This window comes from Choloepus didactylus, chromosome 13, assembly GCF_015220235.1.
Source record: "Choloepus didactylus isolate mChoDid1 chromosome 13, mChoDid1.pri, whole genome shotgun sequence".
In the NCBI taxonomy this organism is placed as follows: Eukaryota; Metazoa; Chordata; class Mammalia; order Pilosa; family Megalonychidae; genus Choloepus; species Choloepus didactylus.
This window is the reverse complement of record NC_051319.1, coordinates 17154004-17180540: the sequence shown is the minus strand read 5'-3', so window position 1 is coordinate 17180540 and position 26537 is coordinate 17154004. Positions and strand designations below refer to the sequence as shown.

Sequence of the window (26537 nt, the reverse complement as noted above, 5' to 3'; positions counted from 1 at the left end):
CTTCTAGCCTCCAAAACTGTAAGAGAATAAATTTCTGTTGTTTTAAGTCACCCAGTGGTTTGTGCTATTTTGTTATGCAGCCTTGTGAAATTAAAACACTGAAGCATTCTCTTTTTGTACTTCCAGCCTTCCAACATACATGCAGAACCAAGTCCCTGTATTGAATCCCTTCTGATATCTAGTCTGGTTTCATTTTCCTGACTAAACCCTGACTACACCAGACAATTTCTATTTTGCCTTTTTCTTATTTTTTGTTTAATTCGTATTTATCTCTAGTATAAGGCACAGCATTTTCTTTCAGTTACCGTCACCACTTGGTTGTTTAAGTGCTGAGATTGGTAAAGCTGTAGGTGAAGGTATACTGGATGTTTGGGTCTCCTGAAGAGGCTGACCAGTGGCACATTCATCAGAATGATTAGATTTGGGATTAGAACCAGTTGGACTCATCATCCTTTCAAATGCTTGAGCTATAAAGAAAAAAAAGTAGCATTAAAATCTCAGGTGTTTTTGAACTTCAAAGAAAATTAAGAGAAACATTCTATTTTTCAAGTGGTAAGGAAAAAGACATAAATGTTAAGTAAGAAATAGAAGTGGCACCTGGCAAAGAACATCAGAGTAACTAGACTTTAGTTGGCAGCTTTCCACTTTAGTATAAGCTACCAATTAATTTTTCCAATATTATATTTAGCATGTGTTTGATATCTACTACAGAAAATAATCTTTATTTAATGACTGCCTCTGCTTTTGCCCTTATGTCCCTACACTCTACTTTCAACATAATTCAGAGTGATCCTTATAAGACATAAATTGTATCATATCATTCCTCTGTTTAAAATCCTTTAATAGCTTTCCAACTAGAATAAAAGTTTAAATTGTTACAATGACTCAGAATGTCCTAGGTAATCTGCATCCCCACCCTCACTGCCCTCCTGGTTACCTGTTTGACCTCATCTCTTACTATAATCCCTCTCATTTGTTATGATCCTGCCACCCAGGCCTCCTTGCTCTTCAACAAGTCAAGCACTCTCCTAGCTTAGGATCTTTCTTCTTACTGTTATCAATGTCTGGAATGTTCCCTTAGATATTCACATAACTATTCTCTCACTTCCTTCAAGTCTCTGCTCACATGTCACACTATCATAAAGGGTTACACTAAACCACATTATAAAAAAATACTACCTCTTGCCACCAATCTGTTACTATCTATCCCTCCTAGGCAGTTTTATTTTCATTTAGGATATTATCATCATCTGACATTCTCTTTGCTCACTGTCCATTTACCCCCACACTCATGCTCCATGAGAAAAAGGAGTTTATTGTATTCCCAGCTGGAGCTTCAGAACCTAGAATAGTGCCTGAATATTGCTGAGTTTTCATCCAAATAACATGAAACAGCACTGGTAGCTCACCCTTCAACATTTCTACAAAGAGATCTGTTACAAATGCTGCCATTGCTAAAATAATCTTCCTCAAGGGCCACTGAATGGTAACACTGTCATGAAATGGCATCCACTAACCAAATGAAACCCAAATACCTTACTCTGCATTTCAGAGAATATTGCAACTTGTCCCAAATCTACCTAATGTCACTCACATGCATACTTCCCTGAAACTCATAGAATCTGAGCACAACTTTCTCATTATCTATATTATTTAAACTTTCTTACTTCCACTCCTTTGTGGAAGGAATTTCACAAACTGTGAACTCTCTTTCTCCTTTTAATAAGATATTGTAACTATATTATTTTGAATAATCACTTTTACCATTTTCAACTCCAAAGTTGATAGTAGAGTAACTTATTTATATTTTCTTATGGCATATAAATTAATAATAGTACCATAAATGAAACATGCTATAAGATATCAAAAGTAGAGTAAATAAAACAGATGATTAAATAATTAAATCCATTCCAAAACACTGTCTCTGATTAACCAAAGCCTGATTTCAGTATCCTACTGAGTCTCTTCAATGACTGTATCTTCACCCCTACTGAGCCTTATTTATAGTCAGAATAAGTCTTAACACTCAATCAAAAATCTGACTTGTCAACTAAAATAATGTTTCAAATCTTCATGGCTGTTTTATATTTTTTTTAAGTGGGAAAGATAATTATGTGGGAGTATGTTCTAGTATTTCTTAATTCTAGCAGACTGCCTTGGTTAACAGTACCAGCAGTCAGGTCTTCCAGGCTATTGAAACAACATAAGAAAAAGCAAAACAACTATAAGCACTTAAACTAATCTCTTTTTGAACAATGGTGGTGATATAGAAATATAAAATGATTTAAACTCTATTATCTTCCAGAGCAGAGGTCAACAGCAGGGATTAAAACAGCTTACCTCAGGCTAACAGACTCACATCAGAGCTTTTTGGAGAATTGCTGAAAAAATTTATCTTCATTCAAAAGAGAAAAACAAATTATTATCAGGTATTTATTCTCTTGGCTAACAGGAAGCAGTGCCTGAGCTAGAGCACAAGTCTTGTGTTAAAAAGTCCCAAGTAATATTTGCTGGGAATTAAACTATTAACAAATCTTTGAAAATGCCAAGAAGTACACAAAGTAACAAACATGTATTTGAAGTAAAAACAAAACAAAACAAAAACCAAGCACACACAACCAGGAGAACTCAAAGAAGACCACCAAGACAACTGTTGATTATGGTAGTTAGCCAGGGAGCCAGAGAAACAATGGGAAACACACATACAGAAAATTCTAAAATTGAGGAGGGGGGAAAAAAAAAAAAAAAAAAAAAAAAATATATATATATATATATATATATGCATATATATATATATGCATATATATATATATATATATATATGTATGAGACAAAAATGTGCAAATAGTGTGGCAGTCCTATGAATTTATGTATAAAATCATAAATATTATTACTTTACCTTTTACTTCATTTTCTAAAGAGTGGAAACTATGCTCTTGCCTTATGCTATTAACATATAACATCGAATACTAGTATTGGCAGGTTGTTTAGATTAAGATGATGATGATGATGATGACAGAAACAAAGAGGCAGATGAATTGCAGCATTTGGGGACTTGGTACCTGTTAAAAGTTAATGAACTGCCACTCCAGAAATTGAATGCTTCCTTTCCAGACTGGTAGTATTAATTGTGAGAATGGAACAAAAAGAAGAGAAACCAAGCCTTGAGATGTCCCACCTAAGCCAGATAAGTCAACACTAGGTCCCTGCCTTAAGAAAATAAAGAAGTTTATCTCTGTCACAATTCAGTTGTTTTTAAGACATGTTCAATTACTGGAAGAAATAGGTCAGGTTAATACTCACCCTTATTAATGGTCTCATAGCAGATTACACATACTCTTGCTTCCTTTTCTAGATACTGCAGTTTACACTTTCTATTACAACAGACACCACAAAATACCTATAAAAAATAAAATACCATATTTGTTTTTGTTGTAAGGATACTTACACCCATTGAGCCAAGGGGTGGTAACATAAAATCTGATAAACCAAAAAACACTTTCCTTTTTACATAAATAGTTTTTCTAACTACCATAATTATAGGTATGAATGTATGTATTTATTTATTCTTTACTTTAACAAAGTTTCTGCAGTTTAAAAACATATCTCTAACAAGGAGAATTCCTTTAAATCCATTTAAAAAGCATTCTGTGGTTTTTTATTTCAAACTTTAAAAGTGGAATATTATTTTTCTAAAAGAGAGTAGGGTTGATCTGAGACCAACATATTACTGAAAAATGCTAAATAAAACCGCGATATTATTTCTATGGGTAACTCTTAGAGTTTATTGATGGCTAGCTCAGTTAGTTGAAGCACAAATGAGGTCAACTTCAGTGTTTCCCTGGGTACTAACCACAGTAGTAGCTGTAGAGAGTAGTCTGAAGTTACGTGTTAGAGAGCAAAAGGGGATCTGAGTTTTGAACATCTGATCTATCAATGTTAGAGAGAGAAAGACACATGCTTTTAAACTTATGAAAATTAGTCATTAAGAAATACCCATGTAACACCCATGATGATGTGACATTTATTCAAATCACTGAACAATCTATAGAATGACAGTGGCTTTTTCTATTTCTAAGACTGGTAGGTGACAAACACTTATTTTAAACTAACTGAATCTTTTAATCATCTTCCTAATCAGCCTATTTGTCACATTAGGTTTCATTAAAAATGTCCAAAAGAATAAAAAGACTTAAAGATTTTTATAACTTACCTTCCCACATGCTCGGCAGTGATGTCGCCGTTTTGTAAAAGTAAACTTGACTTGGCAGTTCATACAGTTTGGAGCCTCTGAATCAGGAACCCAAGGAGGTTGTTTCTGTCCCAAAACTAAGCCTTCTTTGCAAGTTTTTTCAGGTAAAGAAAGAGATTCTTCACTTACAGTTACAAAACTGGATCCAACTTCAAAATTACTTTCTATATCAATGTAGTTAGAGTTGAAGCTACCTTGAGGATCAGTTGTAGAATCTGTAGTACAAATGGATGGGACCATGGTATCTGTTAAACTGCGTTCACTTTCAGGAATATCTGGAACATCCAGCTTATTCAATTCCTTTGAACATTTTGGTCTTGATGGAAGGCTAACCAATTGCTTAGGTCTGGCCCCTCCAACATGAACAGATTGACTGTTAATATCAGAGGCTGATAATTCATTTGTAATCTCAGCCTTACTGCTAGATAACCCTTGTTCAATTGCAATTGTGCTCTTATCCCCTAAAGAAAGGTCACCATTTTCTGTTGTATTTTGTTTATCAACTGTTCTACAAATCATATTAATATCAGGACTTTCCCCAGTAGCTCCTGCTTCAGCAGTGAAATATATATTATTGACATTATCATCATCTAGGCCTTTCAAGTCTTTCTGATTCATTTGAGAGTTTGAGTTACTTACATTTTCTTCAAAAGACTTAATGTTAGTGGTCTGAAGATACTGTTCTGTCAGAAAGGCATCAAGTTCAGCATCACTAATTAGTGTGCCACTTTTCATGCTTTCATCTATATTAAAATAATCTAAGTCTTGCCCACTGATATCATTGCCTGAAAAAGTGAGACCTTCACAGCAATCAAAAGACTCTGGGGCAGTCGCTCCAGAAAGCCCCATTTTAGATTCTGCAGCTGCAGAATTGGTGTTATCCAGAGATTCAACCCGGATCACTGTCTGGTCAGAATCTACCTTTCTATCTCCCGTCTTTTCAATTAATGGCTGAAAAAGTTTATTTTTACATTTTTCCTGTTTCAAAAGATCAGTCTCCTTGAATGGTTCCCCACCCAGAATAACACTCTTCTGTATTTCTTCCTGCACAGTCACTGCATCTTGTATATTACTTGTATGTCCATTCTGTGGTACACAATCACCATGTGTGTTACTTTCAATTAATGATCCACGCAAAGACCCAGAAACTGGCAGACAGGACAATGATGATTGCACATCTTCACTGGAAATATGTGAAGTTGAAGAAGAATTTTGGTGCACATCATTATCTTTAAGATCTAAATTTCCTGAGTCTTCTTTTGCAGATTGTTTTATAAATAAAGCAGTCCTATCTTCTTGAAAAGAAAAGTCAGGTAACTTGATATTTTCATCTCTTGAATTTGAATCATTTAAGCATAAACCTTCATTTTTTGGAAGAGTGCAAGGCAGAACACATATACTCCCTCCTTCTTTTAAACATTCTGTGGCAGCTGTGACTATTGCTACATCTACCCCCTCTTTCTCCAAACAGCCATCATCTTTTAATAATTCACAAGGCTGGTTCTTGTGTTGTAGGTTGTCTTTGGCATCAAACAGTTTGGAACTTTGTTGAGTCGAAGCAGATGGTATGTTAAAATCAACAATTGGTTCTAACAGATTAGAGATCTTTTTATCCTTTAAATTTTCTATTCCACTGTAAATACATGAATCTGAAAGTGTTTTATCTATTTTTATATCCAATTCTTCCGTTCCGCTGCTTTCTCTATTTTGTAATTCAGAGTTGGCATCATTCTGTTCCTCTCTGACAATATCACTACTACGGTCTGTTGAAGAACCACGAGGAGTATCTGACACTAAAGGTAAATCCAACCCAATCAAAGAATCTGTACTAGAATTAAAATCATCTGGCAATATTTTTTTAATATCTTCTTCACTATTAGTTACATGAACTAAGTTACCCATGTCACTTATCAGATCACAGACTGGCTTACTACAGCGTCCCATATACAAAGGCTGGATTTCACCTGAAGTGCCACCATCTACAGAAGAAAGGAGATCAAGTCCTGTTACATTTTTTTCATTTTGTAAAGAAGTTAGTCCCTCAAGTGTTTTTTCATTCAGGGCAATCTGATTTGTTTCATAGCACATTTCTGATGAGGCACAATTATTAATGCATTGTTGATCCTTTGGTAGCAGTGAAGTTTGTTGTGAGGGCGCCAACTCTGAAGAAACTGAGCAGTTATTAGAATCATATGTACCTTGTGAATCTTGGAGATAATCTTGTTTATCTAATTAAAACAGAGATACAGTGTTATTCAGTAGCCAAACCAAATAAGAATTAATATAAAGATGCTATGCTTTCTAAGACTCTTAAACTAAGTAAACTCTTTTTTGGACCATAAATAGATAACCTTTTACTAATTGGTAATAACTTCCAAAACTCTTTTTTTTTTTTTTTTTTTTTTTTTTGGCTTTTAAGTATTTCTTGGTTTTTAATTTTGAACAGAGATGTCATGAAGGAATTCCACTCAAAATAACTCAGTTGCAACTATTAAAAAAAACAGACTAAGGAAGAGCTGAAAAACAACCATTGTTCTGTCCTCCAGGTTCCTGGTCCTCATTCTAACACGCGGAAAACATGACCTCTCACGTAATGAAACATCAGTTTACACAGAGCTTTCAAATTGCTTTTAGCTTGCTCATATGTTTGGTTTAAAGGTCTTTCTTATAGCTAAATTTGTATCTGGAGACAAATTTCTAGTTTCCTTACTTCTTTTCTATCAGTTCCTTTCAGTATGAGAATAAACTAATATGTTATAATGAAAATAAATAAACTTTTACAGATAACAATGCAACCAAAATTGAAGACAATTTTGTTATAGGCACTCCATACCTGACACAACTGAATCACAGACATTTTAAAAGTCATTAGAAGGAAAATGAAGAACCAACAGACCTGGGTTCTGTTCAAAATCATCAAGGAGTTTGTCCAAGTCACTGACTGCTGCTTTAAAATAATTGTCCATCCTACTTGTAGATTTATTCAGAATTTAATTCTTAATATGCCTAGAAAATACAAAGTATGATATTTCATTTAGTTCTTTTAACATAAATACTATGCCATTTGCAGTATGTCAAGAAATGTAGTCTGGGAAGAGACAAATAAAATTAAAAGTCCTGTCTCCATTTGTACAGAAATGACATAAAAACCAATAATCTAACAGTTGCATATATAAGCCATTATAAATTTTTAAATGCTTATCTAAATAACTCAAGGGTCAAAGAACTCATAATGGATATCAAAAAATAATGCTAAATACTACATACATATCAAGTAAAATAAAATATACTACATACAAATAAAAATACTGCATATAAACACTTGTGGGAGTCAGCAAAAGGGGTACTTTAAGGGATGATTAGATGCTTAGAAGAAAGGTTGAAAATAATAAGCTAAGAGAAGAAATTAAAGAAATAGAAAATAAGCATAAAAGAGAGGAGCAGGAAAACCAAAAATTAGTTTTATGAAAAGATGAATAAAGTAGATGAACCTCTGGTCTGGGGCAGTAAATCTACAAAATCAGCCTGGGACAATTTGAAGGAAGCTATCAATGACAAATGGAAGACTATCAAAAGGACACAGGAGCCAACTTAAAGGGACTCTCGCTGGCTTAACTGGGACAATTTGAACATTAAATAAATGAAAACTGCAAAGCACCAAAAATTTAATAATATTATTAAATAATAATAATTATTATTTAATAATTTTAACTATTAAATAGATAAAAAAACTAAGAGAGCATAATGATACTAAAAACAAAAACAAAAACAAAATGCATCATTCACTGGAGGGTTAATATTAGGGCACCAAAGCATTATTCTCAAAATTGATAAATTAAGGAAAAGAGCCAAGATTTTATCCTTCCCTTTATTTACAAAAAAAAAAAAAAAAAAAAAAAAAAAAAACTTTAGGACAGCAAAATAATTGCTCAGGGAAAGTTCTTCTTTAGAGAAGAACTGCAGTTAATAAATTCTGAGGGATATTAAAATTTTAAAAATCATCTCTTTGTAGCTTCTAATACAATAAATGGACTAGACAATGGCTATCAATGGATGTTAAAACAGACGAAAGGCTGATGGTGGGATCAAGCCAACACACTGAATCCACTGGTCAATTTCAACATCAATAAATGTGAACCAAACATTTGTGAACAAACATTATGTTTCTCATATGGAAGACAGAGCATCACCTATAAAGTATTTCTACCTTAAAAAACTGAACTTGAATCTAATCAAACTTTTAGATCTAAGTGCATAGGAAATTCAAGCATAGAGGAACAATTTAAATGACATCAAAAGAAAGCAATCAGTCAAATCTAGAAGGTGGAACACTCTACAGCAGTCTTCTTAAAACTGTCTATGACATAACTTTTGTAAAATACAATAAAAAATACAAATTTTCCAATGATACTAACAAACAAAAAGGTATATATTACTCAATACATTTGAATGGTTGCTTGGTGAGGGCAATGGGAGTGGGAAATGTGCAAGGAACAATTATGCTAGTAGGCCATGCACTGAGGCCACCTGAGTCCAGAAAAAAATAAGGAACACAAAATGGATTAAAAAGATTAGACCAAACTTTAGAAAGAAGTGGGTTAACTGGAAAACACATCTGAAAAAATTTCCTAAAATTCAGCCCAAAGAAGGAGGAAGCAGAAATTATGAAAAAAGGAGTTTAAGAGACATGGATGACAGAATGAAAATGTAGTCCCATAAGAAGAAAATGGAGGATGGAGCAACTATATATGAAAAGATCATCCTAGGAATTTTTCTAGAATTCATGAAAACCAACTAAACAGACACAAGTAACACATCATATCAAGCAATGTAAATAAAAAGAAATCCATACTTAGACATTCTATAGTAAAACTACTGAACCCTGAAGGTAGAGCAACCAGAGAGAAAATGTGACCTACAAAGGAATAACAGTTAAACTGGCAACAGATTTAAAAGCAACAATGGGAGCCAGGAGACAAAAAATAATGTATTCACAGAACTGAGAGAAAATAGCAATGTACATCCAGAAAAATGGATTTTCAAGAATTAAAGTGAAAAAAAAATGAGATTGTTGGAATAACAAAAAAACAACTGAGAGTTTAACCAACAATGAAGCATTTAAAGGAACTTCTAAAAGATGCACCTAAAAAGGAAAATGGAACATCTGAGGTAAAGAAAAGAACAGCAATAAAAAACATGTAGATAAATCTAAATAAACATTGCTATAATAATACCACATTTGTTAGTTTAAAAAATGTATGAGTAAAATAGACTTCAACAGTACACAAATTGGGAAGGTGGCAGAGTAGGAAGCTCTGGGAATCAGTCCCTCCACCAGAAAAACTATTAAACAGGCAGGAACTGTCTAAATCAACTATTTTGAAACTCTGGAGTTCAGAAGACCACTGTGCAGCATCCAGGGAAGAGCAGGAGGAAGAGGCTGGTATAATATGGTAAATATCAGTGAAATGATCTCTCCCTACAGCAGTGATTGGCACCCATCCCCATTATCATGGCAGGCAGCAGTGGGATCTGACCCTGATAACAGCTTTGCTGGTGTCAGAGAGTGATATAAAAACCTACTATCCCATCATACAAGGTGGGACATAGTCCAATATTGATCACTGCTTTTGATTAGTTACTTTGGATCGCTGGGGATCGCTGATGTCCCAACATGCTCCAGACAAAAGCAATGGAGAATACTTGAAGAAGGTATATGTCCACAGAACTGTGGAGATAGTTAAAGGGCTGCATTTGCTGGACAGCGGCCAAGTCAAGAAAGCATCACTGTAGAAAGCAGTGGAAGAAGCTCCTGGTGCCACTGCAGGCCCTTGCCTCGTATCTTCTGCAGGGCAGTTTGGAGCTGGCCAGCACCATTTGTGGATCCCTGGCCTTATTCAGGATGGGAAAGACTGACTCAGGAAACTCCTCTCCAGTGTCCTCCCTCCTAGAATTTGCACTCTAGGCAAAAGCAGAATAAGAAAACAAAGGCAAGGTTAAGAAGTAACTGAGGTGGGTGGGCTGGGATAGAGGCTACCTGCTCTAAATCCTGCAGTGGAAAACCTGGGAGAGGGAGGAAGGTCTGTTTCTTGGGAAGTAGAGGGGACACTCAAAATCCTATTAACAGGGGAACTCCTAAGGCCACTAGCAAGCAAAAGCCCATGAAAAGACGCAGGCCCAAAAAAGACAGGAGGGGACCCTCCACTTTGCATTCACCTTGGGCTGACCTTCCTGATAGTAGGGATGAACTCTGGAGGAAAGGACCAGTCAATGCAAAGCCTATTTGCAAAGACAGTGAAAGGTGTTTTTTACTTAGGTTTTCACAGTTTTGTTAGCTCATGACACTAAAGAACATCTCTGTCATACCATAAATTTGCATACAAACTTAAGAAACAGACATCTCAGGGAATAAGTTCCAGAGTTAACATTTTAAAATATTAAAATGTAAAAATGTACAACAAAAGGTTATAAGATGAACAAAGAAACATGAAATGATGACCCATCCAAACAAAGAGGATAAAAATCCAAAAAACGTCAACAAAGAAACCTGAATGTGCATGTACCAGACAAGGACTTCAAAAAAAATGATTTTTAATTATGCTCAAGAAGAAGAAAAATACAGAGAAAGAACTGAAGGATATCAGGAAAACAATGAATGAACAATATGAGAATCTCAATAAAAACAAAATTTTAAAAGAAATTAAACGGAACTACAGGAGTTGACAACCACAATAACTGAAATGAATATTTCCTAGAGGGTTTCGACAGCAGATTAGAGCTCGCAGAAGAAAGAATCACTGAACTCAAAGACAAGTGAAATGAGTCAAGCAGAAAATTAGATAGAAAAAAAAAACTTATAAAAAGTGAAACTAGTAAAAGACCTCTGGGATACTATCAAGGCTACCAATACATGCATTATGGGAGTCACAGAAGGAGAAGAGAAAAAGGGACAGAAGGAATATTCAAAGACATAATGACAGTAAACTTCCCAAACTTAGCAAAAGACATGAATATACACATTAAAGAAGCCAATCAAACACCAATCAAGATAAACTTTGTTGTAATAGTGAAATATACCCTGACACATATTTATCAAACTGTTTAATGCAAAGGACAAGGAGAGAGTTCTGAAAGCTGCAAGAGAAAAAGCAATGTGTTATGTGTAAGAGAGTCCCAATTAGACTAAGTTCTGATTTATCAGAAACTATGGAGGCAACGAGGCAGTGGGCTGAAATACTTAACGGTTGTGTCCCAAGAAAAGAAGCACAGAAGACTGGGTACTATCTCTGGCTGACAGGTGAACCTGGGGGGCCAGGGACTGGCCCTAAAAATGGGCTTTCCTTCCCCTTTTTTTCCTCTATCAATCTGAGTGGCTCAGTGGAGAAAGTCTCACGCATTTTCAATTCCTGGAGGGCTGACCCAGGCAGGGCGGGAGTTAACCGAGTCAGAGAGACAAAGGTGTAATTCAAGGGCAGAAGATAACTCCCTAGGGGGTGTATCTTCCCTAAAAGCAGGGAGATGGGTCCCAGCTCAAGTGCCTGCCCACCCTTCAGAACTCAGACCCCAGGGCCTGGGAGAAAACAATCAATCAAACCAGAAACAACTTAAGCTGAGAATTAAAGGGACCACCCTCTTTACACCAGAAGCGCACCATACCCCAAACAGAATAGATCTGAATAGACCTATGCCAGGACACTTAATAATCAGATTATCAAATACCAAAGACAAAGAGAGAATCCTGAAAGCAATAAGAGAAAAGCGATGTACCACATTCAAGGAAGCTTGATAAGACTACATGTGGACTTCTCAGTAGAAACTATGGAGGCAAGAAGGAAGTGGTGTGAGATATTTAAGATACTGAAGGAGAAAAACCGCCAACCAAGAATCTTATATGTGGCAAAACTGTCCTTCAAATATGAGGGAAAGTTTAAAACATTCTCTGACAGACAATGAGAGAGTTTGTGAACAAGACACCTGCCCTACAGGAAATACTGAAGGGAGCACTACAGACAGATAGGCAAAGACAGGAGTGAGAGGTTTGGAACACAATTTTGGGTGATGGTAGCATAATAATGTAAGTACACTGAACAAAGATGACTGTGAGAATGGTTGAAAGAGGAAGGTTAGGGCATGTGGGACACCAGAAGGAAGAGGGAAGATAGAGATCTGGACTATATAACTTAGTGAAACCTAGAGTGCTCAATGACTGTGATAAAATGTACAGATGTTTTTATATGAGGTAGAACAAACGAATGTCAACCTTGCAAGGTGTTAAAAATGGGGTGGTATTGGGGAAAAAACACAATCTATGCAAATTAGAGTCTACAGTTAACAAAAACATTGTATTATGCTTCCTTTAATATAACAAAGGCAATATACCAAAGCTAAATGTCTGTAAGAGGGGGACGTAAGGGAGGAGTATGGGATTCTTAATATTTGTGATGTTGTCTGACTATTTTATTGTACTTTATTTTAATTATCTTTTCTTTTGTTGCTTTCTGGCTGTTATTTTTCTTTCTTTTTGTTTTTCTTTTATCTTTCTATTTTTTTGACTCTTCCTCTTTCTTTGTGGAAGAAATAGAAATGTCCTTATACAGACAGTGGCAGTGGTGGTGAGTGCATAACTACGTGATTATTCTGGGAACCACTGATTGTTTACTTAGGATGGAATGCATGGTGTGTGAACAAAACCTTGAGGACATTATGTTGAGTGAAATAAGTCAGACACAAAAGGACAAATATTGTATGATCTCACTGAGATGAACTAATTATAATATGTAAACTCACAGACATGAAATATAGGTTACAAGGATATAAAATGAGGCTAAAGAATGGGGAGCGGTTGCTTATTATGAACAGAATATTTAACTAGGTTGAACTTAAGCATTTGGAAAGGGACAGAGGTGATGGCAGCACATTAGTGTGAGAATAATTAATGGTGCTGAATGGTGTGTGAATGTGGTGGAAGGGGGAAGTTTAGAGTCATATATGTCACCGGAAGGAAACTTAGAGGTTAAAACATGGGATTGTATAACACTATGAGTCTTGTGGTAGTGATGTCTGTGATTAACTGTACAAGTATTAGAAATTTCTTTCATGAACTAGAACAAACATATGACACTATAACCAGAAGTTAATAACAGGGGTATATAGAGAAAAATGTACTTATTGCAAACAATGTACTACAGTTAGTAATATTTTAATATTCCTTCATCAACAGTAACAAATGTACTATACCAATACTATAAGTCAATAATGGAGCGGGGAGGTGGTTAGGAGTATGTGATGATTTGAGTTTTCTTTATTATTTTTATTTATTTTCTGTAGTAATGAAAATGTTCTAAAATTGAAAAAAAATATTAATTGTGGTGATGAATGCACAACTATATAAGGGTGTACCATGAACAATTGATTGTACACCTTGGATGATTTATGGTATATGACTAATCTCAATAAAATTGAATTTTAAAAAAAATGAGGGAGAGATGAAGACATTCCCAGTAAACAAAGGTAAGGAAGTTCCTTTCCACTATAAGCAATGCTAAAGGGAGTTCTTCAGACTGAAAGGAAAGGACACTAGTTAGTGCTTCAAAGAAGCTTAAACAAATAAAGACCTCTAGTAAAGATAGCCATATAGGTAATTATAAAAGCCAGTACTACTGTATTGAATTTTTCGGTATGTAACTCTACTTCTTACTTCCTATAGGAGCTAAAAATGCAAACGCATAAGAAGTATTGATAAATCTACAGTTTGGGACATAAAAAGTAAAAAGATATAATTTGTAAAAAGTACAAAAAAATGGTAGGGGGCCCTTAACACTGAAGTGATAGAAGATGGCAGACTGGTGAGCTGTATGTTTTAGTTACTCCTCCAGGAAAGTAGGTAGAAAGCCAGGAACGGCGTGGACTGGACACCACAGAGCAATCTGACTTTCGGCATACTTCATACAACACTCATGAAAACGTCGAACTGCTGAGATCAGCGAAATCTGTAAGTTTTTGCGGCCAAGGGACCCGCGCCCCTCCCTGCCAGGCTCAGTCCCGGGGGAGGAGGGGCTGTCAGGTCCGGGAAGGAGAAGGGAGAACTGCAGTGGCAGCCCTTATCGGAAACTCATTCTACTGATTCAAACTCCAACCATAGATAGACTGAGACCAGACACCAGAGAATCTGAGAGCAGCCAGCCCAGCAGAGAGGAGACAGGCATAGAAAAAAAACAACACGAAAAACTCCAAAATAAAAGCGGAGGATTTTTGGAGTTCTGGTGAACACAGAAAGGGGAAGGGCCCTGAGGCGCATATGCAAATCCTGAAGAAAAGCTGATCTCTCTGCCCTGTGGACCTTTCCTTAATGGCCCTGGTTGCTTTGTCTCTTAGCATTTCAATAACCCATTAGATCTCTGAGGAGGGCCCGTTTTTTTTGTTTGTTTGTTTTTTTGTTTTTTTTTTTTGTTTTTTTTTTTAATCCTTTTTTCTTTTTCTAAAACAATTACTCTAAGAAGCCCAATACAGAAAGCTTCAAAGACTTGCTATTTGGGCAGGTCAAGTCAAGAGCAGAACTAGGAGAGCTCTGAGACAAAACGCAATAATCCAGTGGCTGAGAAAATTCACTAAACACCACAACTTCCCAAGAAAAGGGGGGTGTCCGCTCACAGCCATCATCCTGGTGGACAGGAAACACTCCTGCCCATCGCCAGCCCCATAGCCCAGAACTGCCCCAGACAACCCAGTGTGACGGAAGTGCTTCAAATAACAGGCACACACCACAAAACTGGGCGTGGACATTAGCCTTCCCTGCAACCTCAGCTGATTGTCCCAGAGTTGGGAAGGTAGAGCAGTGTGAATTAACAAAGCCCCATTCAGCCATCATTTCAGCAGACTGGGAGCCTCCCTACACAGCCCAGCAGCCCAGAACTGCCCTGGGGGGACGGCACTCACCTGTGACATAGCACAGTCATCCCTCAACAGAGGACCCAGGGTGCACGGCCTGGAAGAGGGGCCCACTTGCAAGTCTCAGGAGCCATACGCCAATACCAAGGACTTGTGGGTCAGTGGCAAAGACAAACTGTGGCAGGACTGAACTGAAGGACTAGACTATTGCAGCAGCTTTAAAACTCTAGGATCACCAGGGAGATTTGATTGTTAGAGCCACCCCCCCCCTCCCTGACTGCCCAGAAACACGCCCCATATACAGGGCAGGCAACACCAACTACACACGCAAGCTTGGTACACCAATTGGACCCCACAAGACTCACTCCCCCACTCAAAAAAAAAGGCTAAGCAGGGGAGAACTGGCTTGTGGAGAACAGGTGGCTCGTGGACGCCAACTGCTGGTTAGTTAGAGAAAGTGTACTCCACGAAGCTGTAGATCTGATAAATTAGAGATAAGGACTTCAATTGGTCTACAAATCCTAAAAGAACCCTATCAAGTTCAGCAAATGCCACGAGGCCAAAAACAACAGAAAATTATAAAGCATATGAAAAAACCAGATGATATGGATGACCCAAGCCCAAGCACCCAAATCAAAAGACCAGAAGAGACACAGCACCTAGAGCAATTACTCAAAGAACTAAAGATGAACAATGAGACCATAGTACAGGAGATAAAGGAAATCAAGAAGACTCTAGAAGAGCATAAAGAAGACATTGCAAGACTAAATAAAAAAAATGGATGATCTTATGGAAATTAAAGAAAACTTTGACCAAATTAAAAAGATTCTGGACACTCATAGTACAAGACTAGAGGAAGTTGAACAACGAATCAGTGACCTGGAAGATGACAGAATGGAAAATGAAAGCATAAAAGAAAGAATGGGGAAAAAAACTGAAAAAATCGAAATGGACCTCAGGGATATGATAGATAATATGAAACGTCCAAATATAAGACTCATTGGGGTCCCAGAAGGGGAAGAAAAGGGTAAAGGTCTAGGAAGAGTATTCAAAGAAATTGTTGGGGAAAACTTCCCAAATCTTCTAAACAATATAAATACACAAATCATAAATGCTCAGCGAACTCCAAATAGAATAAATCCAAATAAACCCACTCCAAGACATATACTGATCACACTATCAAACACAGAAGAGAAGGAGCAAGTTTTGAAAGCAGCAAGAGAAAAGCAATTCACCACATACAAAGGAAACAGCATAAGACTAAGTAGTGACTACTCAGCAGCCACCATGGAGGCAAGAAGGCAGTGGCACGATACATTTAAAATTCTGAGTGAGAAAAATTTCCAGCCAAGAATACTTTATCCAGCAAAGCTCTCCTTCAAATTTGAGGGAGAGCTTAAATTTTTCACAGACAAACAAATGCTGAGAGAATTTGCTAACAAGAGACCTGCCCTACTGGAGATACTCAAGGGAGCCCTACAGACAGAGAAACAAAGAAAGGACAGAGAGACTTGGAGAAAGGTTCAGTACTAAAGAGATTTGGTATGGGTACAATAAAGGATATTAATAGACAGAGGGGAAAAATATGACAAACATAAACCAAAGGATAAGATGGCTGATTCACGAAATGCCTTCACGGTTATAACGTTGAATGTAAATGGATTAAACTCCCCAATTAAAAGATATAGATTCACAGAATGGATCAAAAAAAATGAACCATCAATATGTTGCATACAAGAGACTCATCTTAGACACAGGGACACAAAGAAACTGAAAGTGAAAGGATGGAAAAAAATATTTCATGCAAGCTACAGCCAAAAGAAAGCAGGTGTAGCAATATTAATCTCAGATAAAATAGACTTCAAATGCAGGGATGTTTTGAGAGAGAAAGAAGGCCACTACATACTAATAAAAGGGGCAATTCAGCAAGAAGAAATAACAATCGTAAATGTCTATGCACCCAATCAAGGTGCCACAAAATACATGAGAGAAACACTGGCAAAACTAAAGGAAGCAATTGATGTTTCCACAATAATTGTGGGAGACTTCAACACATCACTCTCTCCTATAGATAGATCAACCAGACAGAAGACCAATAAGGAAATTGAAAACCTAAACAATCTGATAAATGAATTAGATTTAACAGACATATACAGGACATTACATCCCAAATCACCAGGATACACATACTTTTCTAGTGCTCATGGAACTTTCTCCAGAATAGATCATATGCTGGGACATAAAACAAGCCTTAATAAATTTAAAAAGATTGAAATTATTCAAAGCACATTCTCTGACCACAATGGAATACAATTAGAAGTCAATAACCATCAGAGACTTAGAAAATTCACAAATACCTGGAGGTTAAACAACACACTCCTAAACAATCAGTGGGTTAAAGAAGAAATAGCAAGAGAAATTGCTAAATATATAGAGACGAATGAAAATGAGAACACAACATACCAAAACCTATGGGATGCAGCAAAAGCAGTGCTAAGGGGGAAATTTATAGCACTAAACGTATATATTAAAAAGGAAGAAAGAGCCAAAATCAAAGAACTAATGGATCAACTGAAGAAGCTAGAAAATGAACAGCAAACCAATCATAAACCAAGTACAAGAAAAGAAATAACAAGGATTAAAGCAGAAATAAATGACATAGAGAACAAAAAAACAATAGAGAGAATAAATATCACCAAAAGTTGGTTCTTTGAGAAGATCAACAAGATTGACAAGCCCCTAGCTAGACTGACAAAATCAAAAAGAGAGAAGACCCATATAAACAAAATAATGAATGAAAAAGGTGACATAACTGCAGATCCTGAAGAAATTAAAAAAATTATAAGAGGATACTATGAACAACTGTATGGCAACAAACTGGATAATGTAGAGGAAATGGACAATTTCCTGGAAACATATGAATAACCTAGACTGACCAGAGAAGAAATAGAAGAACTCAACCAACCCATCACAAGCAAAGAGATCCAATCAGTCATCAAAAATCTTCCCACAAATAAATGCCCAGGGCCAGATGGCTTCACAGGGGAATTCTACCAAACTTTCCAGAAAGAACTGACACCAATCTTACTCAAACTCTTTCAAAACATTGAAGAAAATGGAACACTACCTAACTCATTTTATGAAGCTAACATTAATCTAATACCAAAACCAGGCAAAGATGTTACAAAAAAGGAAAACTACCGGCCAATCTCCCTAATGAATATAGATGCAAAAATCCTCAACAAAATACTTGCAAATCGAATCCAAAGACACATTAAAAAAATCATACACCATGACCAAGTGGGATTTATTCCAGGCATGCAAGGATGGTTCAACATAAGAAAATCAATCAATGTATTACAACACATTAACAAGTCAAAAGGGAAAAATCAATTGATCATCTCAATAGATGCTGAAAAAGCATCTGACAAAATCCAACATCCGTTTTTGATAAAAACACTTCAAAAGGTAGGAATTGAAGGAAACTTCCTCAACATGATAAAGAGCATATATGAAAAACCCACAGCCAGCATAGTACTCAATGGTGAGAGACTGAAAGCCTTCCCTCTAAGATCAGGAACAAGACAAGGATGCCCGCTGTCACCACTGTTATTCAACATTGTGCTGGAAGTGCTAGCCAGGGCAATCCGGCAAGACAAAGAAATAAAAGGCATCCAGATTGGAAAAGAAGAAGTAAAACTGTCATTGTTTGCAGATGATATGATCTTATATCTAGAAAACCCTGAGAAATCGACGATACACCTACTAGAGCTAATAAACAAATTTAGCAAAGTAGCGGGATACAAGGTTAATGCACATAAGTCAGTAATGTTTCTATATGGTAGAAATGAACAAACTGAAGAGACACTCAAGAAAAAGATACCATTTTCAATAGCAACTAAAAAAATCAAGCACCTAGGAATCAACTTAACCAAAGATGTAAAAGACCTATACAAAGAAAACTACATAACTCTACTAAAGGAAATAGAAGGGGACCTTAAAAGATGGAAAAATATTCCATGTTCATGGATAGGAAGACTAAATGTCATTAAGATGTCAATTCTACCCAAACTCATCTACAGATTCAATGCAATCCCAATCAAAATTCCAACAACCTACTTTGCAGACTTGGAAAAGCTAGTTATCAAATTTATTTGGAAAGGGAAGATGCCTCGAATTGCTAAAGACACTCTAAAAAAGAAAAACGAAGTGGGAGGACTTACACTCCCTGACTTTGAAGCTTATTATAAAGCCACAGTTGCCAAAACAGCATGATACTGGCACAAAGATAGACATATAGATCAATGGAATCGAATTGAGAATTCGGAGATAGACCCTCAGATCTATGGCCGACTGATCTTTGATAAGGCCCCCAAAGTCACTGAACTGAGTCATAATGGTCTTTTCAACAAATGGGGCTGGGAGAGTTGGATATCCATATCCAAAAGAATGAAAGAGGACCCCTACCTCACCCCCTACACAAAAATTAACTCAAAATGGACCAAAGATCTCAATATAAAAGAAAGTACCATAAAACTCCTAGAAGATAATGTAGGAAAACATCTTCAAGACCTTGTATTAGGCGGCCACTTCCTAGACTTTACACCCAAAGCACAAGCAACAAAAGAGAAAATAGATAAATGGGAACTCCTTAAGCTTAGAAGTTTCTGCACCTCAAAGGAATTTCTCAAAAAGGTAAAGAGGCAGCCAACTCAATGGGAAAAAATTTTTGGAAACCATGTATCTGACAAAAGACTGGTATCTTGCATATATAAAGAAATCCTACAACTCAATGACAATAGTACAGTCGGCCCAATTATAAAATGGGCAAAAGATATGAAAAGACAGTTCTCTGAAGAGGAAATACAAATGGCCAAGAAACACATGAAAAAATGTTCAGCTTCACTAGCTATTAGAGAGATGCAAATTAAGACCACAATGAGATACCATCTAACACCGGTTAGAATGGCTGCCATTAAACAAATAGGAAACTACAAATGCTGGAGGGGATGTGGAGAAATTGGAACTCTTATTCACTGTTGGTGGGACTGTATAATGGTTCAGCCACTCTGGAAGTCAGTCTGGCAGTTCCTTAGAAAAGTAGATATAGAGTTACCATTCGATCCAGCGATTGCACTTCTCAGTATATACCCGGAAGATCGGAAAGCAGTGACACGAACAGATATCTGCACGCCAATGTTCATAGCAGCATTATTCACAATTGCCAAAAGATGGAAACAACCCAAATGTCCTTCAACAGATGAGTGGATAAATAAAATGTGGTATATACACACGATGGAATACTACGCGGCAGTAAGAAGGAACGATCTCATGAAACATGTGACAACATGGATGAACCTTGAAGACATAATGCTGAGCGAAATAAGCCAGGCACAAAAAGAGAAATATTATATGCTACCACTAATGTGAACTTTGAAAAATGTAAAACAAATGGTTTATAATGTAGAATGTAGGGGAACTAGCAATAGAGAGCAATTAAGGAAGGGGGAACAATAATCCAAGAAGAACAGATAAGCTATTTAACGTTCTGGGGATGCCCAGGAATGACTATCGTCTGTTAATTTCTGATGGATATAGTAGGAGCAAGTTCACAGAAATGTTGCTATATTAGGTAACTTTCTTGGGGTAAAGTAGGAACATGTTGGAAGTTAAGCAGTTATCTTAGGTTAGTTGTCTTTTTCTTACTCCCTTGTTATGGTCTCTTTGAAATGTTCTTTTATTGTATGTTTGTTTTCTTTTTAACCTTTTTTTCATACAGTTGATTTAAAAAAGAAGGGAAAGTTAAAAAAAAAAAAAAAAAGATGTAGTGCCCCCTTGAGGAGCCTGTGGAGAATGCAGGGGTATTCGCCTACCCCACCTCCATGGTTGCTAACATGACCACAGACATAGGGGACTGGTGGTTTGATGGGTTGGGCCCTCTACCACAGGTTTTACCCTTGGGAAGACGGTTGCTGCAAAGGACAGGCTAGGCCTCCCTATGGTTGTGCCTAAGAGCCTCCTCCCGAATGCCTCTTTGTTGCTCAGATGTGGCCCTGTCTCTCTAGCTAAGCCAACTTGAAAGGTGAAATCACTGCCCTCCCCCCTACGTGGGATCAGACACCCAGGGGAGTGAATCTCCCTGGCAATGTGGAATATGACTCCCGGGGAGGAATGTAGACCTGGCATCGTGGGACGGAGAACATCTTCTTGACCAAAAGGGGGATGTGAAAGGAAATGAAATAAGCTTCAGTGGCAGAGAGAATCCAAAAGGAGTCGAGAGGTCACTCTGGTGGGCACTCTTACGCACACTTTAGACAACCCTTTTTAGGTTCTAAAGAATTGGGGTAGCTGGTGGTGGATACCTGAAACTATCAAACTACAACCCAGAACCCATGAATCTCGAAGACAGTTGTAGAGAAATGTAGCTTATGAGGGGTGAGAAGGGGATTGGGAAAGCCATAAGGACCACACTCCACTTCGTCTAGTTTATGGATGGATGAGTAGAAAAATAGGGGAAGGAAACAAACAGACAAAGGTACCCAGTGTTCTTTTTTACTTCAATTGCTCTTTTTCACTCTAATTATTATTCTTGTTATTCTTGTGTGTGTGCTAATGAAGGTGTCAGGGATTGATTTGGGTGATGAATGTACAACTATGTAATGGTACTGTGAACAATCAAAAGTACGATTTGTTTTGTATGAGTGCGTGGTATATGAATATATCTCAATAAAATGAAGATTAAAAAAAAAAAAAAAAAAGACATAATGCTGAGCAAAATAAGCCAGGCACAAAAAGAGAGATATTGTATGTTACCACTAATGTGAATTCTGTGAAAAATGTACAATGTTTTATACTGTAGAATGTAGGGGACCTAGAGATACCAATTATTGGAGGGGGAATGATAATCTAATAAGAACAGGTAAACTATGGAAGGTAATCTCAAGGTTATGGGAATGCTCAGGAATGATTATGGTTTGTAAACTTTCTTGGATATAGTAAGATCATGTTGGAAGCAATAGAGTTATTTTAGGTTTTTTTTTTCTCTTATTCCATTGTTTTCTTAGGGGTTATTAATTTTCTTGGGGTATGGTAGGAACATGTTGGAAGCAATGCAGTTATTTTAGATTATTTGTTTTTCTTACTCCCCTGTTTGGACATGGTTTATTAATTTTCTTGGGGTATGGTAGGAACATATTGGAAGCAAAGTAGTTATTTTAGGTTATTTGTTTTCCTTAATCCATTGCTTTGTTTGAAATGTTGTGGGGTTTTTTTGGTTGTTGTTTGCCTGTTTGTTTTTAATTTTTTGATAAACAAAGTTAAAAAATTGAAAAAAAATCAGTAGAAAAATGGCAGTAAAAACTAAATGACAAATAGGGTGGGATGGGGGGATGGTTTGGGTATTCTCTTTTCACTTTTATTTTTTATTGTTATTCTGATTCTTTCTGATGTAAGGAAAATGTTCAGAAATAGATTGTGGTGATGAACGCATAACTATATGATCATACTGTGAACAGTTGATTGTATACAATGGATGACTGTATGGTTTATGAATATATTTCAATAAAACTGAATTAAAAAAAATGGTAGGGGGATGGAGAAGTATAGGAACAGTGTATCTGTATGCTATTGCAGTCAACTTGGTATCAAATAAAATATGATTGCTATATATTTAGGATGTTAAATTTTAACGCCATGGCAACCACAAGGAAAATATATGAAAAATATATCCAGAAAGAAATGAGAAAGGACTCAGTATGGTACAACACACACACAAAATCAATAAGTAGGCATTAACAGAAGAATTGTGAAACCAAAAAGGTGTAAGACTTACAAACTAAATAATAAAAGGGCAGAAGAAAGTCCTGCATTATCAGTGGATATATTAAATGTGAACGGATTAAACCCAAGTCAAAAACCAGAAACTGTCAGAGTGGATTAAAAAAAAAAAAAAATGACCCAACTATATGGTGTTTAGAAGAAACTAACTTTAAATTCAAAGGCATAAGTAGGTTGAAAGAGAAAGGACAGAAAAAAAAAAATACCATGCAAGTAGTAACCAAAAGAGAGCTGGAGTAGCTATACTAATACCAGACAAAATACACTTTAAGTGAAAAACTGTTACAATAGACAAAGATGGTCATTATATACTGATAAAGGTGTGAAATCAATAAGAAGATATAGCAATTATAAATATAATGCACCTAACAGCACAGCCCCAAAATATAAGAAGCAAATACTGATAGATTCGAAGGGATAAACAGATGGTTTTATATCAGCAGTAGGAGACTTTAATACACCACTTTTAAGAATGGACTGAACATCTAGCTGGAAAATCAGTAAGGAAATATAAGACTTGAATGATAATCTAAACCAACTAGACCAAACAGACATATACAGAATGCTTCACCCAACAAAAACAGAATACACACTCTTCTGGAGTGTCCATAGATTATTCTTGAGGATAGACCACATGTTAGATCCCAGAACAAGTCTCAATAAATTCACAAATATTGATATCATACAATGTGTCTTCTCTGACCACAATGGAACGAAATCAATAACCAAATGAAACATGGAAAATTCACAAATAAGTGTGAATTAAACAACTAGTAGATTAAAGAAGAAATCACAAGGGGAATTAGGCAATATCTTGAGGCAAATGAAAATGAGAATACAACATACAAAACTGCAAAGGCAGTGCTGAGACAGAAATTTATAGCTCTAAATTCTTACATTAAGACAGAAGATCTGAAATCAGAGAACTTACCTCAAACCTAGAGGATCTAGAAAAAGAACAAACTAAGCTCAGAGCAAGCCAAAAGAAGGAAATAAAAAAGATTACAGCAGACATAAGGAAACAGAAAATAAAAAAAAAAAAAAGTGAGATTCAACAAAACCAAAAGTTGGTTCTTTGAAGACAGTTAAATTGACAAACCTTTAGATAGATTGACAGAAAAGAGAGAGAGAGAGAGATAGGACACAAATAACTAAAATCAGAAATAAAGAGTGACATTACTACCAACTGAATTGAAATAAAAAGGATACTATGAAAAACTGTTTGCCAGCTAATTAGATAACCTAGATGAAATGGACAAATTCCTAGGAATAAACAAACTACCTACACTGATTCAAAAAGAAACAGAAGATCTCAACAATTCTATAACTAGTAAAGAGACTGAACCAGTAATCAAAAACCTCTCAACAAAGAAAAGCCCTGAACCAGATGGCTTCACAGGGGAATTTTACATTCCAAGAAGAATTAACATTCATCCTGTTCAAATCTTTGAAAAAACGGAAGAGAACACTCCCTAATTCATTCTCAAGGCCAACATCACCCTGAAACAAAAGACAGATAAAGAGCTCAGGGGGCAAGATGGCAGAGTAGTGAAGTGTGGGGTTTAGTTGCTCCTCTGGGGCAGTTGGTAGATAGCCAGGAACTGTGTGGAATGAACAACTCAGGGAAATCTGAGTTTGAATACGTGTCATACAACAGTCTCCAGCGTGTGGAGCAGCTGAGATCAGCAAAATCTGTAAGTTCTCACAGCAGGGGGCCCATGCCCCTCCCTGCCAGGCAAAAGGGACTGTTTTGCAGCTGGTTTCCCAAGGGAGGAGGGACCGTTGGTGCTGGGAACCAGGACGGAGGCTCAACATGGCCCCACTTGCAGAACTGATTTAACAAACTCAGACTGATGAACAAAAACTCCAGCCATACATAAACTGAGACCAGACACTGGGGAATCTGGGAGCAGTCAGCCCTGTGGAGAGAAGATAGGGCTAGCAAAAATCAAAAACAAAAACAGAAACTTTTAGACTTGGGGGTGAGCATAATACAGAGAAGGGCTGGGCTCAAACAGAATCAGGCACATATGCAAACCCAGGAGGCCAGGGCCCTTCTCTGAAAAGCCAGTTTTTCTGATTTGGTATTTGCTCCTCAATTGTTCTCCAACTCATTGTCTTTTTGCATTTCAATAGCCAATCAGAACTGCAAGGACTGAATTAAAGTGCTTTTCTTTAAATAGTCTACACTGGGCCTTTCTTTTCCTTTCTTTCTTTTTTTTAATCTTTTTCTCTATTTTTTTTAAAGTAAAGTAACTATTCTAAGTATCCCATTACAGAAAGCATCAAAGACTTGCAATTTGGGCCCAGGCAAGAGCCAAACTTAGAAAGCTCTGAGAGACAAAGCAATAAGTCTAGTGGTGGAGACAATTCCCTAAAGGGCATAACTACCCCAAGAAAAGGGGGGTGTGGTCCAACTCCAGTGGCATCCCTCTTTTAGGGAACTCAGACCCCAGGGGCTGGAATTCAGAAACCAACTTCAGTCAGCCATGTCCCTGACAGGGTCAGGGTCACAAGGAGAACTAAAGGCTCCACACCTCCTAACACTGGTAGGGGAGCTCCAGGCTGGCAAGTACCACCTGCTGGACACGATAGGAAAAGCACAGAATCTAAAGCTTCACAGGAGGGTCTCATTCTCAAGGAAACTCCATACCCTCCTCCTGAGACTCGGGACTCTCTGGACTGGGAAAACCCGACGGGGGCTGACCATATCTGAGGAGACATTCACTCAAAAAGGCTACATAGAGGCAAGGCAAGAAACAGAAAAACAAGAGGTGAAAAACTCTGATCAACTAAATAGAATCTAAGTTAGAGGTCTAGAATAGGCTGAACTTAACGCCAAAGGGTAGATAAGAAAGCAAACCAACAAGAAAACCCTAGATAAAAGAGTGAAAATGAGCTCCAGAATAAACTATTCAAGAGTGTCAGATGCCTAGACATCTTAAGATAATGAGCCATACTAGGAAACACAAAAATATGGATCAGCCAAAAGGCCAAACTAATAGTTCAACCAAGATACAGGAGTTGAGGCAACTAATGTTAAATCAATTCAATGAACTGAAGGAAGAACTAATTAAAGATGTTCAGAGAAATTCAAATCAATTAAAAAATCAAGTCAGTGAACTGAAGGAAGATATAGCAAAAGAGAAGAAGGATATAAGGAAGACACTGAAAGACCATAAAGAAGAATTCATAAACTTGAAATAACAAATGACAGAACTTACGGAAACGAAGGGCATAATGGAGAAGATGAAAAAGACAATGCAGGGATAGAACAGTAGATTTGAACAGGCAGAAGAAAGGATCAGTGAATTGGAAGACAAGACATGTGAATTCATACACACAGAAGAATACATGGTGAAAAGAATGGGAAAATACGAGCAGGGTCTTAGGGAGCTGAGTGACAACATGAAGCACATGAATATACATGTTATGGGTGTCCCAGAGGGAGGAGAGAGGGGAAAGGAGGCAGAAAGAATAACAGAAGAAATATTCACAGAAAATTTCCCAACTCTTATGAAAGACAGAAAATTACAGATTCGAGAAGTACAGGGTGCCCCAA

The 26537-nt window shown here is 36.9% G+C and overlaps 1 protein-coding gene across 4 annotated transcripts in view; it reads right to left on the bottom strand.

The window, feature by feature from the left end:
• The window catches only part of ZFYVE16 (zinc finger FYVE-type containing 16), a 118081-nt gene that overhangs the window by 54980 nt on the left and 36564 nt on the right, over nucleotides 1-26537 (bottom strand). For all 4 annotated transcript variants that reach the window (XM_037801164.1, XM_037801162.1, XM_037801163.1 and 1 more), the window contains 4 exons: nucleotides 7149-7258; nucleotides 4214-6480; nucleotides 3304-3400; nucleotides 306-467 (listed from right to left, as the gene is read on the bottom strand). In XM_037801164.1, coding sequence (XP_037657092.1) covers nucleotides 306-467; nucleotides 3304-3400; nucleotides 4214-6480; nucleotides 7149-7218 — 2596 coding nt within the window. In that variant the 5' untranslated portion in view covers nucleotides 7219-7258. The remainder of the gene's footprint in view (nucleotides 1-305; nucleotides 468-3303; nucleotides 3401-4213; nucleotides 6481-7148; nucleotides 7259-26537) is intronic.